Source organism: Notamacropus eugenii, chromosome 4 (genome assembly GCF_028372415.1).
Source record: "Notamacropus eugenii isolate mMacEug1 chromosome 4, mMacEug1.pri_v2, whole genome shotgun sequence".
In the NCBI taxonomy this organism is placed as follows: domain Eukaryota; kingdom Metazoa; phylum Chordata; class Mammalia; order Diprotodontia; family Macropodidae; genus Notamacropus; species Notamacropus eugenii.
The window spans coordinates 452,439,508-452,459,311 of record NC_092875.1 but is presented as its reverse complement, the minus strand read 5'-3'; the positions used below and the strand labels follow the sequence as shown (position 1 = coordinate 452,459,311).

The window sequence follows — 19,804 nt, the reverse complement described above, 5'->3', positions numbered from 1 at the left end:
GAAATGCCCTTTCTATGTAAAATGATGAAGTGACCTCATGGATTTCCTGACATTTCTCAACTTATCAAGTTGGGTTAATGAGACTTCAAACACGTAAGAAAGAAAAGATCTCTAAGTTCAGCTGGTCTTAACAGAAATAGCATAAGTTTTATGTATTTAAGTATTATGCATATACACAAGGGATCACCAATAGGTGTTCTTGGCTGACTAAGAAGAGAGACTTCTTCTGTCTTGTTATTAAATGTCCTATTTACACTTTATGAAGATACTCACCAGTACCATATGTTGTTGAAATGGCTGATGGATACCCTCCCATTCCTTGCCCTGGTAAAGTAGGAGTTGCTACGGAAACCACTGGGGTGGCCAATGACTGAGCAGACTGGGAGTTATTTATCCTTTGATTCTATTAAAGTAAAAAAAGGGGATTATTGATTGATTTCAAATACATTAAATATATTAGATTTCAGTATTAGTTTTCACATAAAACATATCTTGGTACAAATTTCATGAAATTAATCATTTAACATGTGCCTCTATGAACTCTGCCAACCCTATCATTTACAATCCTTCAAGAGACCAGCTGTTGCCATAGTAACCCATTACATCAGTATCTCCTAGGCAACTGAACTAGTAACAAGCCGGATAGCTTTATTGTGGGTAAAAACAGACCATGTGGAAAACTGATGAAATATGTATACTGTACTTCCATTGTTTCAATCTTCATTCAAATGCAAAAATTTTTTTTTCATTAAAGCCAACAATAATGGTTTTTATGTGAAATTCTATAAGCAGTACCATAGTAATGCTGTATATCAAACTTTGACCAGAAGATGGTGCTCTGACCACTTGGTTCTTTCAAACCCTGGTTAAAACAAACTTCTCTCAAACTAGGAAGCAAAGCAGTTAACATTTATCTTCAACTCTTTTACTTCAAAAAGGTTTAAGGTCCACTTAAACCTAATGACTACAAGAAACCTAATTACTAGAAAAAATACATCATAATAAGGATATAAAATAACTAACCAGTGAGTTTTAAGTCCTTTTTGTATGCCACAAAGCAGACACACTGTTTAAAACTTGGCACTACACAGAGAGAGGTTAAGCTGGAAAATATAATGACCCAATGTTCTTTTCACCTCTGATGCATACTGGAAATTATAAATATTTAAAAATTTAGCAATATCGACCCTTTGTGGTAATCTCTAAACGTTTCTCAATTGCACCACAGGCACCAACTCCATCTGAAAATAACAATCAGTTTCTTTGCATGATTAAATTTAAGGGAGTACTACCACCACTTACCAAAAGCAGATCGACATCCTCAGACTGAGAGCGTAGGAAAGGAGTATTAATAATTAGTGCGAGTAAATATTTATCATTGGGTAAATTCCTTTCAACATAATGTAAAGCATCTTCTGATAGGCACAACAGTTTAAACAGTTTTTGAACCCAGTCTATAAAAATAACTCCTTACAAAGGCATTCTTTGTTTCCTCTAATGAGCTGTTTGTCTCAAATGTAAAGGCAATCTACCCCGTTTTCAGCACAGGTCATTGTTTCAGCATTCATTATTTCGCCACCAGAGAAAAGATGACACTTCCAAGCCTCACTGGTGGATGAGGCTGGAGAGTGGCACCTGGTTGCCAGAGCCCTGGCCATTCATAGATAGAATCCCCAGGAAAGTATATCAGCTTTAAGAGACCTAGAATAAATCATTGATAGAGACAGCTTGTCACTGCTTCAGTCTGCTGGAGTGTAGCCCTGTAGGAGACCATATTTATTAATTCCAGTCTTTTCAAAAGGGGTCACTCCATTTTATGTGATTTGGGAGGGGGGGAGATTTTCAAAATTAATCTGTACTGTGTCATAATATATTAATCAGCTCACAGTACAATTTTTGCCCTGATATTATCACCGAACAGGAGAAAGAAATGTGTTTACAGCATGAATTAAATCTGTCTACAAAATCCTTTAAAAAAAAATCAGGTGTTTCTAATGTTCTTCCTCTAATGATAAGCTAATTTGCAGAACACTGATATGAGACCTTTTAATGTCAAATCTAGTCCTACTATAATAAACTGAAGGCTGTCAGGTACAAGAAAAAAAATCAGAAAAGTGCATAGACCCAGGGATTCTTTATGTATTATTTTATTCCTTTTCAGAAATGACTATTACCCCTTTATCACTGTAGAACATGACCCCTATTCTTAGAGTGAATGGGATTTAAAAACAGTTTGTCTTTGGCTCTTACATTGTTAGCACAGAAGCTTAAATTGAGTTTAAGCAGAGATGTATAAGACACACTAACCATCGTTACTGAAATGAATTTAAGAAAACTAGTAGGAAAAAATCTATTTAGAAATTATAGAAAATACTTTGTATTTTCAACACCTTGAAAACATCTATCAATGAATACAGCTGAAAGACCATTAAGACCTTAATATTCTGCAAAATTTTATTCTTGCCAACTGAATATCTAACATAAAATAGTGATGTAAGATGAATGATTCTTTCTAAATAGAAACTAGAGACACCACAATGAGGATATTGTCCATGTGCCCTGACACCAGCATTATCAATGGGCCTTTCCTGAACATTCTTGGTTGTTTTTTTTTTTCTATTTCAAAAGAAAAAAAAAAGGACACTAGATAACAGAAGCTATAGCTGGACACCAAGTGTCCTAGCAGAGCCACTGTTTTGTTTTTATGGTTGAATTTGAGGAATTTAAAAATGATCAAATATGTTTTAAGAATTCACTATAGGAAGCAAACTATTAAGAAGGCAATAGAAAATGCATTAAAATGTAGTCTAGTATTACCACGGATGGCATTGCATTCTTGCTGCCTGGTGGAATAAGGACTCGGAGATCTGGTTTACGATTGTTCATTCCCAGATTCATCGGTGGTGGAGACTTTGCTTGCATATTCTTATTCAAGTTTCCAGGTGAGACCAGCAAACCTGGTGAGTTTCGGGGGTTACCATACCCATTCCCTGTTTTTAAAAAAAAGTACTTTTTAAAAAGAAATCCATGTTCAAACATATTTCCAGATATCAAAATGTGTCACTTTAAAAATAAAAGAAAAACAATTTAACATGGTCTTAAAGGTGTAAAGTACAAGAGTAGGAAAGCAACAGAGTTCCTGAATTTACTGCATTTAAAACAGTTTTTAAAAATAAATTCATACAATATTTGAATAGTTTCAAAGCAGAATTTTACTAGCAGTAGTTTTACTAAGCGGATTGTTAAGATGAACTTGTGTCCTTCAAACTTTTTTTTTCACTATTTAGAAAACTCAGGAAGAAAGTCAGACAGTCTTCTGGTCTAAGAAAAGCATACAATTGTACTGTGCTTTAATCGGCTGGCACAACACAGGGGTCTGACTTTCCTTCCTGACTCACTCCCTTTTACTTCATTGGTTTTTTTTTTTCTTTCTTAAGTGAAGCAAGGGTATAAGAGCAATACTGTAATTTCTAGGATGTGCAGGAGGAGGAGGAGAAGATTCTTAAATCTTTTTGTCATTCAGTTCCCCTTTTATTTGAGCAAATTCTCCCTACAGTTGCTCTTCAGTCCCTGTTGCCCTTTTCGGTATGTTCTAATAATAACTCTGATAGGCTGGTTCTTTTGACTGGGCTCCCATAGAACTTCAGAGGGCAACACTTGTGCCAGTAGCTGCAATGAGCAGAGGTTGCCATAAAATGCTGATTCATCACAGTAAGGGAGCAGCCACCTCACAAGGCAGCAGGGGAGTTCTGAAATCTCAGATGTTTAGCCTGAGTCGAACGGGGGTGGGGTGGGGTGGGAAATGGATGTTTGAAGGTTTCTGCTACCCTGTTTTTCAAAATACATGAAGAAAAATTGCACCTTGACTTCCTACTCAGTGACATTACCTCCCATCTGGGAGGTAATCTAAGCCAGGATGAGAGCAAAGTCTGAAACCAGATTCTGGGTCTCTACCATGATTAATGCAGAAACAGAAGAAACCATGCTATTATATAATCTGGGAGTTAGGAGGAATCTCACAAGGCCACCAAGTGCAGTGAGTATGTGAACAGGGATCCTTACTACAACATCATTGAAAGCGACCATCCAGCCTCCAGTTAGGGGAAACTCATCACCAACCTGAGACATATCACTCTACTTTTAATAGCTTTTTTTTTCTTCTTCTAATTTCCTAATAGAACTGGAATTTAACTTTAGTGGCTCCCTTTTACCTCCAGGATCAAATATAAAATCCTCTGTTTGGCTATGAAAGTCCTTCACAACTTAGTCATTTTCTGCCTTTTCAGATTTCTTACATTTTAACACCCTTCTACATACTGACCCAGATACTTCATCTCTAGACTCTAGGCATTTTCACTGACTTTGAATTCCAGGACCTGGATCATTTTCTCTCCTCATGTCCACCTCCTGACTTCCCTTTCTCTCTTCACATATCACCTCTAATCCCACTTTCTGCAAAAGACCTTTTCCAGTTCCCCTTGGTGCTAGCATCAATTTACTCCGTGTATATCTTGTGTGGACTATTTTCATGTTTGAAGAATTATTAGAATATAATCTCCTTGAGTTGCTTTTTCCTTTCTTTGTATCCAAAGAATTTAGCAGAATTCCTGAACATAATGAATGCTTAATAGATAAATAAATGCTTGTTGATTTGACTTGACTTTTTTTTTTTTTTTACCAATTCGTCCTAGTGTTGCTGTGTGAGATATAAGCAGGACAAGTCTAATCTGTCTTCCATAGGATAATGGCTTAAAATACTTAATGATAATGATTACATTCTCTCCCTTTCCTATCCTCCCTCCCCCACCATCATTCAGAATAAACAGGTATTTCCTCAAACAATCCTTATGCGGCACAGGGTCTAGGACCCTCTCTATCTTGGCTGTCCTCTTCTGAAAGCAATATGGTTTGTCAACATTTTTAAATTGTAGCACTCAGAACAGAATTCCATTCCAGATGTGGAATAACTATGACGGAGTACAGCAGGACTATCACCTCTCTTGCTGTGAAAAATATGCTTCTTTTAATGTGGTATAAGCTGGCATGAGTTTGACTATAATGTTATGATGCTGCTTTGTGCTATCTTTCCCTTACAGCTTCTTGTCACATGCAAATCTGATAAGCCTCCACTAATGCCTCTGTGTGCATCACTGAGAAAAGTAGAAGATGGCAGAATTAAGTCTAGAACGTGGTATCCTACCACTAGAGACCTCTCCCCAATTTGATAGCGATCCACTTTCTGGGTCTGGTTAAACGGTTGTGAATTCAGCTCATTGTTCTCATCTACAACTCTCTATCTTGTTCAAAAGGATATGGCAAGGTATCTTTAAGAAAATGAAATGTGTCAAGTGTTTTTTCTGAAATCTTGGCACACTATGTATGTAGCATTCTCCTATGTATCAATCTAGTAACTGTATCAAAAAAGGGAATGAGACTAGTCAGTCAAGACTTCTTAATGAATCCATGTTAGCTCATTGTTTTTGTAGATTTGTATCGCTTCAGTTATCATTAACTAAAACAATAATAAATCAGTAAGAAGATCCCATCTTCTGTGGGATCCCTGAAGGAGGCATTTCCATCACCATCGTATCAATAGTAGCAAACGTTTATTGAATGCCTCCTATGTGCATGGGATTGTGTAAAATCTGAGAAGTCAGGAAGATATGATCTCTGTTCCCCAGGAGCTCAAGGAATTAAAAGGAAAAAAATAACATAAATGGACTACAAAGAATTTGGATATTATACCAATTCACAGGAAGGAAAGATCACTATGAACGGAAATAATACCAAAAAAAAAAAAAAACATTCATAGAGGATATCAGACTTGAAATTTATACTTGAAGGCTAAGGAGGAGAAGAGGAAGACGATACTGTTACAGGTAGGAAAAAGAGATGAATACACATGTTATCAGTAATGCCCATACACTAGTCATATTAGGGATTGGCCCATGTGCAATTGTTTGTTGAAGAAAGAGAAATAATATGGGAGCCGCATAATCATAAGATTCTAGGTTTAAAGCTGGAAGTGACCTTAAGGATTATCTGTTTTCCACTTCTTATCTGACATGTAATAAACTGAGACCCAAACTGACTTGTCCTCTGACTTGCTTTTTTCCATTGTACCATGCTATATTTATGACCAGACTGTAAAAGATCTTGAATGGTTATGGGATGGAATTGATGGTGACATTGCTTCTAATGCTAAATTCTGCGATGTTTTAAGAGTCAAATATCTAGACTTAGTTTTTTTTAAATAAAATTTTATGGTTTTCATTTTGTTTCTCTCTCTCCCACCTTCCTCATTCCTCCACTCCTCTCTCCTCTCAAAAAAAAAAAATTCTTGTAACAAATATGCGTAGTCAAACAAAAAAAATTCTGGATTTAATTCTGTAGCCAACAGGAGCTACAGAAGAAGCAGTAATAGGTATTTAGTATGAATACTTTGACAACAGTGTAGAAGATAGATTGGAAGGGAAAGAAAATAGAATTGAGGGTGATCAACTACAAGAACATTGCTATAGATACAGTACAAAGTCATGTGATCTTGGACCCTGTAGCAGTGGGAAAGACAAAGAAGGGCATGTTTCTGGATGTCTTTTGAATTGGAAAATATCTGAATAGACTACAGAAAGCATGTTTGCTCTTTATATATTATTTGTTTACCTGCTTTATTTTATGCATGACTAAATTGGCTGCATACCCAAAAATAATAAGTCAACCGCAAGATTCAATTGGTCAGTTATATTATATGTGTTACAAGGGAAAAAAAAATCCCGTGAACAATCCCTAAACATAAACAATTCCCCCATAGTAAAAAAGTTAGGATAATTATTTAAGGTCTTTAAATCTAGCCAAGAAATAACAAAAACGTCCATCATTTTTCTTTTCTTTCCAATTCATATGAATGATTTTCTATGGAGAAAAACTACCTCTGTCTGTTATTAATTCTCTCTCACTCAGATCAATAAAAACAAAGTATGTGTTCATCTAAAAATATGGGGATGCAAAGTCATCACTTAATGAAGTCTAGAAGAATTTTATCTTTAAAGTTTCTTAGTGAATGGTTATTGTGTATGTATTAGCTAAATTTTCATTAACTGGATACTAAGGAAGATGTAAAAAGAAAATCTATGAAAAATTCTGCATTGTACATTCTTGTCAATTAAAATTCAAACTGATACACTGAACATGTGTCATTCAGCTATTAAACCCCATGTGAGATTTGGTTTAAGTAAACAATCAAATGGAAAATTAGCTGGGTAATTTCAAAAGAAAGAAAAAAAAAGTCAGTTAAGTAGTGCAGTGAAGCTTGAATAGATCAGAAGAAATGGAAGTCTAGGCTTGTTCTACGCTGATACTGCTTTGGTTTGCATACAGGAGCTATTTTGCTAAAAGGAAGTAAAACCGCCTTGTGAAATGTGTTGTCCTACGATATGACAAGTACTGGCCCAATGTGAGAAAATGGAAATGCTTCACAGTGCCTGTGCAGTAAGTTGTCACCCCCCTCCCCTTACATAGTAAACTTCTTGAGAAATTCCAGCAAAACTCACATTTTCTTTGCCCAATTAAAAAAAAAGATTATTTGAAAAATAAACTTATATTTTAGTTCTCTCTGGATAACATGTAAACCTAAATGGTATGTCGTCTCTCATTATTTAGAAACCATTGCATTCTAAAACGCTGGTCATTTATTCTGATGAATATACATGCTGATGTAAAATATTTGGAACAATGATGACGCTTTTCTGACTGATATTTTTAGAGCATAGTGTTATTTTTAAGAACTACTACAATCTGCTTTTTACTAGTTGATTCCTGCTGTTTCTGGCATCTTATGCCAGCTAGCATTTTGGAGCCATATAATAACCGTTTCTGTTTCCAGCCACCAAATTGTTATTCTTTTGGCATAATATAGATTCAGGAATGCAAGGCTGTGGATCCTAAACCAGTGATATAGAAACCTATCATTTGAAAATCAATGATGAATACATGCATGTGGTTTATAGCTAAGGAGAGCCTGCATTTAAGCCAGCTCAGAAACCGCATCCTCCTCCTTACTCAGAAAGCTGTGGCCAGCTTTGAAGCAGTTGTCCCACCTTAAGGTAAATTTACCAAAGAAAACAGGCCCATTTACATTCCCAGACCCCAAACCCATCATACACAAAAGGGTGTCCACATGTGCGCCTGTGAGAGAGAGAGAGCAGGCGCGTATGTGTGCGCGCACACACACACACATAAAGCAAAAAAGCTACCCTCATAAACCTTCTAATATACAGATTAAACCTTTACTTTACCCTATACTTTAAAATTACCCTCCGCCTAGACCATTATCAATTTAGATGTGACTGCATTCAGAATGTCACATTCTACTAACCACTTGAAAGGACAGAAATTATATAGCATGAATGAATGGATTTCCTGATTATAGATTATAAGAAAATGAAAAACAGATGAATTTTAAAACGAGTTCATTTTAGAATTTTTTTGATGAAAATTATTCTTCCAAATAAAATAATTTAGGGAATGCCAATATAATTTATTCAGAAAAATAATAAAAAGAAGCTTAGGTGTTCAAGTTTCTAAAATAGTCATAATAAAATTTGTGCAAATTTATGGAACTTGAAATGTACATCTCAGGAGAAAAATATTTTTTTTTCTACAAAGTTAACTTGCAAATACTTGTTTCTTTTTTTCTCCTTAAAAAAAAATGTTGCTTCCTATTTTAAGAAGCTGTAAATTCAAAGAACATATTCCTGGCTAAGGTTATGAGGGGCATATTTGCTCCTTGTCTCACAGAGCTCAATTGAACAGGGAGCTTCTTTCCAGCTCAAAGTTCCGAAACTGAAATTTAGACTTACTTGAAATGCCTGGCATTATTATTAGTTGTTTTTTTTTTATTTGCTTTTTGAATGTTACTCAGCCTTTGGTTACAAATACAAGGACATAAAACCAACCAGCAAAAAATATTTCTGTCCATAGTGGAGGCCAATCAGAGGAGAGGCCAACAGGGCCATTTGCCCTGGGCCTCACTCTGAAAGGAGGCTTCCTAACTCAGTATCTAAACAACCACCTTTCAAGCATAGAAAAAGAGTGAATGCTTAGTATCAGCCATTGCAATACATGAAAGCTAGGCATTTTCCCCATAAGTAGCATACTTAGAAAAAAAGGGTGGAAAATAATTTCTTCAATTAAAATTTCAAATTCTCATTTTTTGGATGTCTGACTTTGTTTTCGTGTATTTTCATTAAAAAGGAAATAGGGCCTCAAAAAACTGGAAGTTACCTGGGCCTTACTGGACTTTGGAGAGTTCCTGTCAGTTTTGTCAATGCTCTCCTCATTTTCTAAGATAGAAGAGCCTTGGTGTCAGCTCTTACTCTCAGCATCATTTTCCATAACCGATCTCCACCAAGCTCAATTATTTTTCATTCAAAATATCTCCTGCATTCATTCTCCCTCTCTCTCTCTCTATCTCTCTCTCTCTCTCTCTGCAAACTGCCACCATTGTTCTCATCTCCTCATGCCTAGGTTTTCATCTCAGCCTTCAGCTTAATTCAATAAACATCCAATAAAACTTAAGAACCTACTCTGAGTAGAGCACTATGTTCTGGATAGCCTCTCTGACTCCAGCTTCTTCCTTTCCCATTATGCACACCTACCTCACCAGGCAAATCAGACAAATACTCCTGAGCCAAGCTTTTACTATGATAAGCTCATGCTTAAGAACTTAAAACGGTTCATCTAACATGTGAAATCTGAACATTTACCCTCTACCATCGATCATGTACCAGTGACATTTGAACACCTCTGCCTGGCTCTCAAAGCTAGGAGTAATTTGCCCCTATCCTAACCTGTCCTGCTCCAGGCTCCACTCTTCACTCTGTGGACTTTCTCTACCATGCCACAGAAACCTCTCCACTATGAAGGTTTACTCCACCCCCGGACTTCTCATACTAGAAGTACATGCCACTTCTTTAGTTCCCTCCTGATTGGTCACTTCTTTCTAGAACCTCCACTTAAAGGAAAACAGGCCATCCATATCTTTAGTCTTTCTAGGCTCCACTTTCAACTCTCCAGACCTTTTCTATCAGCTCCCAAGTGAGTCCTTTCTCTCCCCTCCCAACTTCTTTTGATGTCTTGTCTTTGCCAATTAGAATGGATGCTTCTTGAAGACAGTAACTCTCATTTTTATTGTATCCGTATTCCCAGATTTTAGCACAGTGCCTGTCATATAGTAAGTGGTTAACAAATTCTTATTGATTTGTTGACTTAGTTGTCCAGCCTATTTTCCTGCTTGAAATCACTTTCTTCTATCTAAATCTTACCATTCTTCAAGGGGCAGCTCAAGTCTCACCTCCATTAGATCTTCAGTACAGTGGAGAGGAAGTTGGAGGATCTGTATTAAATCTTATCTCTGATGCTGACAACTTGCACAACTTGGGCAGATCATATAACCATCCTGGGCCTCAGTCTCCTCAAGAACTAGACTAGGGGGCCTCAGAATTCCCTTCCAACTCTAGATCCTTTGATTCTATGAATCTCTCTCCTTTTTTTGGAATTTCTATTGTGTTCCTAGTCAGAGCAACGCAAATGTTGTCCAGTTGTTTCTGGTAAATTGCTTTTATCTCCTTAATTTAGAATTAAACTCCTTGAGTACAGGGGCCAATTCTGAAATTCCTTTTACATTTCTTCCAGTGCCTAGCTCAGAAGAAAACACACACAGTGAATACTCACTGAATTCTTTGGGCATATGTTTCTTTTCCATCTGACTTTTTTTGTTTGTTTGCCTTACAAATTTTTTGAGATTTCTCCCACTGATTAGGTGTCAAGCCTACAGGAGATTCTTAATCCAAAAATATCTCTAGGCATGAAGGATTCTGAACAACTTTTAGCACATCTGTGTTTTGCGGGAGCCCAGGCTCATAGATCTAGAGCTGACAGTTACTCTGGATGCTACCCAGGGATTAATAAACTGAGGTCTAGGAAGACCAAGTGATCTGTTCAAGGTCACATACAAGGTAGAAAACATCAGAGGAAGGATCTGAAGATAGGTGCTCTAGAGGCAGCGCTCCTACTGTATCATCCCATAATAGCAAGATGTGTTCCTAGGTTATATGTCTTTAGGTTGTCATAAACAGACTTGAATTTTGCAAATATTCCTGAGAGAACATTTGGAATTTATTTTTCTACGTAAGTTATTGTGCTTCTCATAAGCTTCTTTCTCCCAGGACAGGGGTTTCTAAGCTGGAATCTATGAACTTTAAAAAGACAATTGATAACTATTTCAGTATGATTGGTTTTCACTGTTATCCTATGTATTTTATTTTATGCATTTAAAAACATTATTCTAAGGAATCCATAGGTTCGCCAGTCTGACCAAGAGGTTCAGGACACAATAAAAATGTTAAGAACCCTTGGACTTGGCAGAAGTATATGGCATATCCTACATTATATACAGAATTCAAAGTGGCAACTAGATACCATTAAAAATTATACTAAAACAAAGCTTTGGGCAGATGGAAATTTTATACAGCTAAACCTCCCCCTCCCCCCATCATTTGATCATTTGAAGATTTAGGTGCCTCTGTTCTTGATACTTGTGAAGAATTTCTATGTCAGATGATTAATATGGATGGATGGCAAAATAGTTCACCACTGAGACAAAATGGGTATTAGCTTTTTAATGTACGAAATAGGAAACCATACAGGTACCCACCTACTATATTTGTTTATGTAGAATTAATTGAAGATTTTTTTTCACAAGTTGCATTTGTTCATCATTTCACAGTATATTACCTTGGCTAACTGCAAGTGGCAGAATTAAAGCCAAGGTCAGGGGAGTGTTCACCAATGCAAAGGAAATATTTTTTTAAGTGAGATATCATATTTTCATTTCATATTAACAGAGTTGATTGTTGTCATATGCTATACCCACCTCAAGACATATTTAATAATGGCTTTTGGTATCTTCCAACAAATGGAAGATAAACTGATAGAGAGAACCCTGGGCTGGGAAACTAGAATTTCGTGTTCTAACCACAGAACTACCGCTATGAGACCTCACATAAAATCTCTCACCTTCCTAAAGCTCTAGTTTCTTCATCAATAAAATGGCATAGCTTGGTACAGAAGATATGTGATAGCCTTCTCAGATCTAAAATTCTACAATCTAAGTTTCCATTTATTTCATCTGTTTAGTAAATAGAAGAAATGAGTTTGGACTGTTAATAAATGGTCACTCAGACTTGGACTCCTTTAGGGAGACCACACAATAGTAGCTCTCAGAATTAGAAAGAGGCTGGCTAAATTTGTAATAATTCTGTTCATTTCTAAAGCCATGGCTTTGGAAGGCCCCAATATGATCTGGATTTGAAGAATGCTTATTTCCATCATCAGTCTGGTCTCATTATAGAAATATTCAGTTAATAATCAGATGATAGAATGTAACATACAAGAAAGTCATATGGTTTTCTAAGACAAAACTGATTTTTGGAAAGTTGAACTAGATATTCTATGCTCATTAACATTTTATTAGGCCTAATAAATGATAACTATTTGATTACTAAGTACCTACTATGCAGCAAGCACTGGGTTAGGACTCAGGAGATGTAAAAACAAAAACAAAATGATTCCCCATCCTTTTATATTTTATGGGTGGAACAATATATAAATAGCTAAGTCACTGCAAACTTGTAAAAAGTAAATTTAAAGTAATTTGGGGGACAAGAGCAGATTTAGTTAGAAAGGCTTTGTGTTGGTAGTTGAGTTGAGTTCTGCAGAAAGTTAAGGACATTAGGAAGTGGAGGGAAGTAGAACATCCAAGGCACAGAGAGGGGAAATGGAATGTTGCATATGATGAGCATCCAATTAGTTCTGGTTGGAACTCAGAATGGAGAAGTGGAGTAATAGGAAAATTGGTCCCAAATAATATAGTAAACTGAAGTAATCTGGATATTTGGTGATTTAGTATTTTCTTCAATTCTTAGTTTTGTGGGTTACAATCTGGACGATTAGAGGAAATAGCCACATGGAGGAGATTGTAGATCATTTGAATATTGGAGTACCTTCTTGGTTTAAATAATTGATCTAAATAAGGAAATCTCACTTGAGGGGAATATCTTAACAGATAGGAAAAAAACAAGGAAAACTGCTGTGGGAAAATTTGTCATCTGATTAACTGGAAGACATGGAAAATTCTGATATTAATATAATAAATCAGATTATTTGAGATAGTTTTTCTGTTCACCCTAATTGAACAGTATGTATGTGTACATATATTGTTTGGCTGTTTTTCAGTCATGTTGCACTGTTCATGATCCCATTTGGGGTTTTCTTCATAAAGATACTGGAGTGGTTGGTCATTTCCTTTTCCAGCTCATCTTACAGATGAAGAAACTAAGTGACTTGCCTAGGGTGACATAGCTATTAAGTGTCTGAAGCCTGATTTCAACTTGGGTCTTCCAGACTCCAGGTCTGGTGCTCTATTTACTGCACCACCCAGCTATCCACATATAAATATACAAATGGCATGTTAGAAAAATTGGACACCGGAACATTGTTTAATGTTTGGTGAAGTTATTTAAGATTAATATTAAAATGTTTCTAAAGTTGGATTTCATAATAATTTTGTCAATAACATTCTTCTCTGTAATAGACTCAAAGGGTAAAGATGATTACCTATTTATTGTCAGTTTAAACATATCCGCTTTTACCAGAACCACTCTGCAGTCAGTATCGCTGAGCTTTGAGGAGTTTTATAGTATCCGCTATTAGTGAGCAACAACAATTTCTAATATATAGGTATATAATTTGCTCTGTTTAGTAATTTGTTAATGGCATCTGATTTTTGGGAATTTGGGAGCAAATTGCTCTAATGCAGGAAAGCATTATGTTTCTTATAGCTGAACCTCTAATGGTATTGATTTGTTTGTTTTCACTTCAGCAAAATGTTTTGCCCTATTAGGTTTTTTTATTGTTAGAATAGTTTAAAAAAATTTACATCCCAATGACTTATTCATCTTGGGGTTTAGACATAAGTAATAACACTACAATTTTGGAATACATTTTTGTGTGCTTTTAACTTTAAAAGGAAAAGTTGGTTTACCAGGGAGGAAGCAAAATATTCAAGGTCAGGCTTGTATTTTATATCTGAAATTAAAATTATAATTATTTTTATATGATTGTCCCTCAAATATCATATAGCATGCAGTAAACATGCTTATGTAAGATATCACAGTGTTGAAAAAGACAGTCTTATTTTGAATTTATCAGGAGAAAAATATTGTGAAAATGAAGCTTATATTCTTATATTCATACCAGTTATTCTGACTGCCTGAAAACCTTTTTAAAGCTCCAGGCAATATATCTATTTCTTCAGCTGTTCTGAATCACTAATATTTTTTGAAAAAAAAAAAGTTATGTCTTTTTCATGAAAGAGCGTTAAGGGAAAAGACAACCACAAAACAGGTAGGGTCAAAAATATGGAAAAACTGATTTTCTTTGTAGATGTTAATGGATTTACTGGAAAAATTACGTGTATTCCCAATGCAAGAAAGTAAGACTTAAGATTCTTAACCAGCTAAAGTCTTCTGATTATAGATTCTTAACATAAAAGGATGTCTCCACCCTTTCTTTGTTTTCCCTATGGGAATGATAATGTGTAAGGTTAGCCTACAAAGAAAACCCTGGCAAAACCTCAGTGACTGCTGTGGTCTATTCTCAGGGGGGGGGTGATGTGGGGGGGGGGAGAGAAAAAAGCCAAGAATATACCAAAAGCAAGAGACTATTCTTAGATATACCAGTTAGAGGGCAGCAGACAAACTAAAAAGATATTTCTGGGCCTGCTTGACCATGTCATGATGGAGGCTATGCTCATGTCACATGAATTCTGTCTGGGACCCTTGTTTGTGAATATTTCCCAGTCTTGTTTTGTTTAGCGATCTTTCATGAAATGAACAGCCTACAGAGAAGGAGCTCTACCCTAAACATCCTGGATTCTGAATGTACATGCTTGTCTTTGCTTCACTTTCTGGCAGCACGTGGCTTTTTCAAAGCATTGACATGCATACCTGCCACAAAACCTAGCAAAGCCATTGTAATGGGATTTTTTTTTCTTTTTCTTTTGCTGTGTTTTAAGCTGAATGGGAACTTTGGGTAGAAAGTATAAAATTGTGCACACTGGTTTCTATCCAGTATTATTTAGCATTTTAGGCAACGGATACAACTATCGCTAGTGGAGCATATTAATTTGCAAGAGCTGGGGCCAGCTCTTCAAGCCTATGAAATAGTAACTGAGAAGCCCTCTTAAAGAGATAGATTGCATATTGTACTTGGGAGAGGTTCAGAGCTTTGATTTGTCAGTGCTCTTATGAACTAATTTTGGATTTTTTTTTTTTTTGGCATCAAGAATTTAAATGCATGCCTTGTTTTCTTTCTTTTCTTTTCCTACCTTGGAGCAGATACGCAATGCTTCATTCCAAGATCGAGGAAACCTAAACTATATTCTTCAATATTCAAGCATGAAGTCCAGATGTTTTCTGATTTGTAATGTGTCCATATATTTTCTATCTTTGAATAAAGATGCAGCTTGCAGCAAGAAGATGAAATGGACAATGGGATGCTACCAGGACATAAACGTACACAAAATATAACTCAGAGCTATTGCTTTTGGAGATAGTTTGCTCAAGGGATATTTTAATTGCTTCATGAAAATGAAATTGAACATTTCCATCTAGCAAAATTTCACTTAACCAGTGCTCGATTTTAAATCCCCTTTTAAATTGCTTATTATTTGGGATTTGGGACCTCTCACCTTACTACCAATGCAGGGCGTTTTTCATTATTGACATGACCACTAATTTCCTCAATCATTTTTACAAATAAAAATATTGAGACAGTCTAAATTGGAGAGAGGACATGGCACAGATTAAAGAAATAATAACTACTTTTTTTTAATATTTATGCAACTGCTACAGATGTATGAGAAGTCTAGAGAAATCAGAACAGCATTTGTTATGAATTTCTTTGAGTGGCAAGCAGAAATAAGGATATAAATAGACTGATAAAGCTTCTGAATTTATAGTCTTTTGCCAAGAGCAATAATGCCACTTCCCACTTAAATAATTATCTATACCATGAAAAAAATATTATTTTGTAAAGTGTTTCTCATTCCAATTCATTCCAAAATGGTGCTTCAGAAACATTTTGCTAAGAAAACTATGGCATCTTTTTAGACTATAATTCAAATTCTGTAGTTTTCTATGTGTCATTCAATTAATACAAGTGTTTAAGGGAAAAAAAATCCATTACAATGGCAACATTGGAATAAGTAGTTATCTTCACTATACATGAGGATTTGCTATTATTATTGTAAGTATCTCTTTAATTCAGCCACTGTGTGCTGGCATTCGCCCAGGCAAATGATGAACACTGGCAAACTTGTCAAGATTTACATTTCTGACTGTGCATTGTATGTTCTGACCCTGAGGCTAAAACCCTCCAAGAAATGATGAGGAAGGCATATCTTAATAGCTCAGACATCCATTCTCCTTCCCTTGACCTTGTTACAAAATATCTTTTTCACACTCTTCTTCCTCTTTCTCTACCTAATTCCTTCTCTCAGTGACCTGCAGCATGTAGTAGTCAAGTTTTCTGTTGAGTGAGATGTGAATAAATTGTTTTTGTCCTGTATGTGTAATGCTACTAGCATTATACAGTTAACTCATGAGGTGCAAATATATTTTATCTTCCTTGACTCATATGTAAATGTAAAAAATTATTTAAACATTTTCAAAACTGTATGCTGACCAAAAAAACTATTTTTTTCCTTTTTTTAATTAGCATACTAGCAATGTGTTTTTTAAAATTTTATTATTATTATTTTAGGAAGAAATATGCTGGTTCTAAGCCTAAGTTTTCATCTAACTCTACAAATATAATTTCATTAGTTTTCTTTTCTCAGCTGGAGTTGGTGTTAAATATTTATACCCATTTTATTTAAGGAGGAATATTAGATTGAGAAAAAAAAGGAAGATTGAGTTTTGTTCAATTAGCATAACTAATTAGTGGCAGTACCAAGTGAATCCCATTCCTTAACTACGAATAGGCTGCTACCAAAACATCTGGATGAAAAATGAAAAAAATCAGTCATCTGGATGTTTTTTCTATGCAAGGCTAGATATCTGGATGTTTAGCATCTTGTAGACAAAACATCCAGATGATTAATTTTTGGCTCCTACCCTCCCTCCCCTGCTCCTCAAGCTTTTGGCACCGTATAGACATAGTTTTCATTTTCTTTAATTTGAAGTGTCTAATGATCTTTTGGCCTACGTTTCTGAATATATGCTATCCTTTTAGATATTCTTGGGTTTGAAATTCCATCTTCATAGGCTATAAGTTTATTAGTGAAAAATAGGATTCTGACGAGCTGTGCTATATAATAGTGGCCGAGAACTGAGAAGCCCATGTTAGAAAGTCCCTAGTATAGAGTTTGATTTCCAGAAGAGGAGGATTTGCCATAGTGCGCACACTTCTGGTCGTTATCATTTAAAATATGCCTTTCTTTCAATATTTGCCCCAAGATAAATCACATAATGATGATGTGGAAAATTAGGAAGTAGAGAAACACACAAAAAAGGTGTATGCTCATAGTTGGTGGAAATAATATTGATTGCTTGAATTTTGGAACAATAAAAAAAAATGCAGCAACCAATTAGGGTAACTGAGGCCAAATTCTGCTAACAACCACATTCATGTTAAGTAAATCCTGAAAGGAGAACCATATTCTTGAAATGATTTGGCCAAGCATCTTAAGAAAAAAAAATATGAAGAACTTTGGAGGCCACTGGAGTGAAAACAGAATATACATTAGAGGAATGAATATAAACTCTCTGATGCTACAGAGTCCAAGAATAACTTCCTAGCAAGTGACAATTTGCAATCCTCATCAATCTTTTAAATGCATGTGCTTTCCTTAAAAATGAAAACTCCTTATGTATCTAGGTCAACAGGTAGCATCAGTCTCAAATGCAGAAGAAGAGGGAGACAGTAAAGTAGAATTTACAATGGAATGACCTGGCCTTGAGTTGTTGATTTTCCCACTCCCTGCATACCAGTCCCCCAAATAGAAGTCTCTAGGAAAGGGTGTTACATTTACATAATTTGCCAACTATTGTAAATGGAAGTGTATACTCATTTTGCTGGTAGCAGCCACACATCACATGATGTGGGGGTATGCCGTAAGATGACAAAATAATTTTTTCTCTAACAAACCTGAGATAACCTTGGTTTCAGTTAAAAATATCAGTCCTATTTAATTGCACAGGATAGTAATGATAATAAAAAGCAAGCAGTTTTCTTGAGCTTTATTTATGTCTTGGGTTGGCTCCCAAGGTAAAATTGTAGATGACTTCAGGGTTATGGCTTAGAACAATCCAAACCAGCAAAACAACATTTTCAAAACACGGGCCTCACTGCTAATCTAAGTGGTTTCTTTCTTCACTTTTCATTTCTCATTTATATCCTTTGAAGAAGCAACACACACAAATTATGCCCTTTTATTAGAAATCAGAAGTCGTTTTCTCATTTAGAAGTGACTAAATTATAGTTAATTTTTATTTTTTGAGTCTTTTAATATAATGTTGTCTTAGGGGGCAAAAAAAATATAAATTTATTATCCTTACATATGGTTAAAAGTGCAGGGATTCAGTAGGCTAATCCCAACCCTTATGGTTGCCTAGTGACAACTCCATAGGTACCTCTGTGTATTATTTAAAAAGGAGATAAAGACAGACAATACTTATATTTATCCTTAAAAGAAAAGGTTTCCCAAAGCAGGGGTATTGTTATAAAGCAAACTGAGCATCAAGAAATCTGTATTTTGTACTCAGCTTTAGTGTAAACTAATTATATGATTTAGGCCAATCAAACAATAGTAAAGATAATGATACTTTAACTGAAGTATTTTTATTATATTTTGCAACTTAATAATATGAGTATGGATAAGTCACTTGACTTCTCAGTGATCTAGGCAGAGGACATTCCAACTCACACTGTTTGAGAGAATTTCCTCCCTTGGGGTTCCCTATATTAGTACATGAAATCCCTAAAAATTAACAGCCCACATATGTTGTTGTGGCTGACTCTCCTGTGACCCCGTTTGGGGTTTTCTTGGCAATGATACTGGCGTGGTTTGTCATTTCCTTCTACAGCTAACTGAAGCAAGCTGGGTTAAGGGACTTGCCCAGTGTCACACAGCTAGTAAGTGTCTAAGGCCAAATTTGAAGTCAGGAAGATAAATCTTCTTGACTTTTAGGCTGGGCACTCTATCCACTGTGCCACCTAGCTGTGCTAGCTCCAATTTACATATTTTTTAAATGTTTGACAAAGTACTTACAACACAACTACTCTGTAAAGTAAGTTGTACAACTATTTATTCCTATTTTACAGATGAGGAAACTAAGGTTCTGAAAGCTTAAATGATTTGCTAGGAATCAATTCCCTTCATCATTTAATGTTTCTGAGTTACAATTGCTTATTCCCTTGGATTTGTTGAGTTTTAAAGTCCCCTTAAGCTCTAACATTCTACGATTGAATTAAAGATCATTTTTCCTTCCTGTCTATTGTATAATGAATTTCTTCAATTCTTTTGTAATACATACATAGAAAAATGCACATGCCTGAGTATTTCTGACCATTAGTACCATATTAATAAAAAAAAGGCTTTACATTAAAAAAAGGAAGATTTATATAGCTACAGAATTTCAGGGCTGGGAAGAACTTGAGCCTTCATCTATCTCCCTCTACCCCC

General features: G+C 35.6%; 1 protein-coding gene across 13 annotated transcripts in view; it reads right to left on the bottom strand.

Annotated features, from left to right (window-relative positions):
- Nucleotides 1–19,804, bottom strand: part of MEF2C (myocyte enhancer factor 2C) — a 194,409-nt gene that overhangs the window by 12,383 nt on the left and 162,222 nt on the right. For 12 of the 13 annotated variants that reach the window (XM_072606190.1, XM_072606195.1, XM_072606198.1 and 9 more), the window contains 2 exons: nucleotides 2,818–2,990; nucleotides 274–403 (listed from right to left, as the gene is read on the bottom strand). In XM_072606190.1, coding sequence (XP_072462291.1) covers nucleotides 274–403; nucleotides 2,818–2,990 — 303 coding nt within the window. The remainder of the gene's footprint in view (nucleotides 1–273; nucleotides 404–2,817; nucleotides 2,991–19,804) is intronic. The other variant, XM_072606194.1, reaches the window with a different exon arrangement.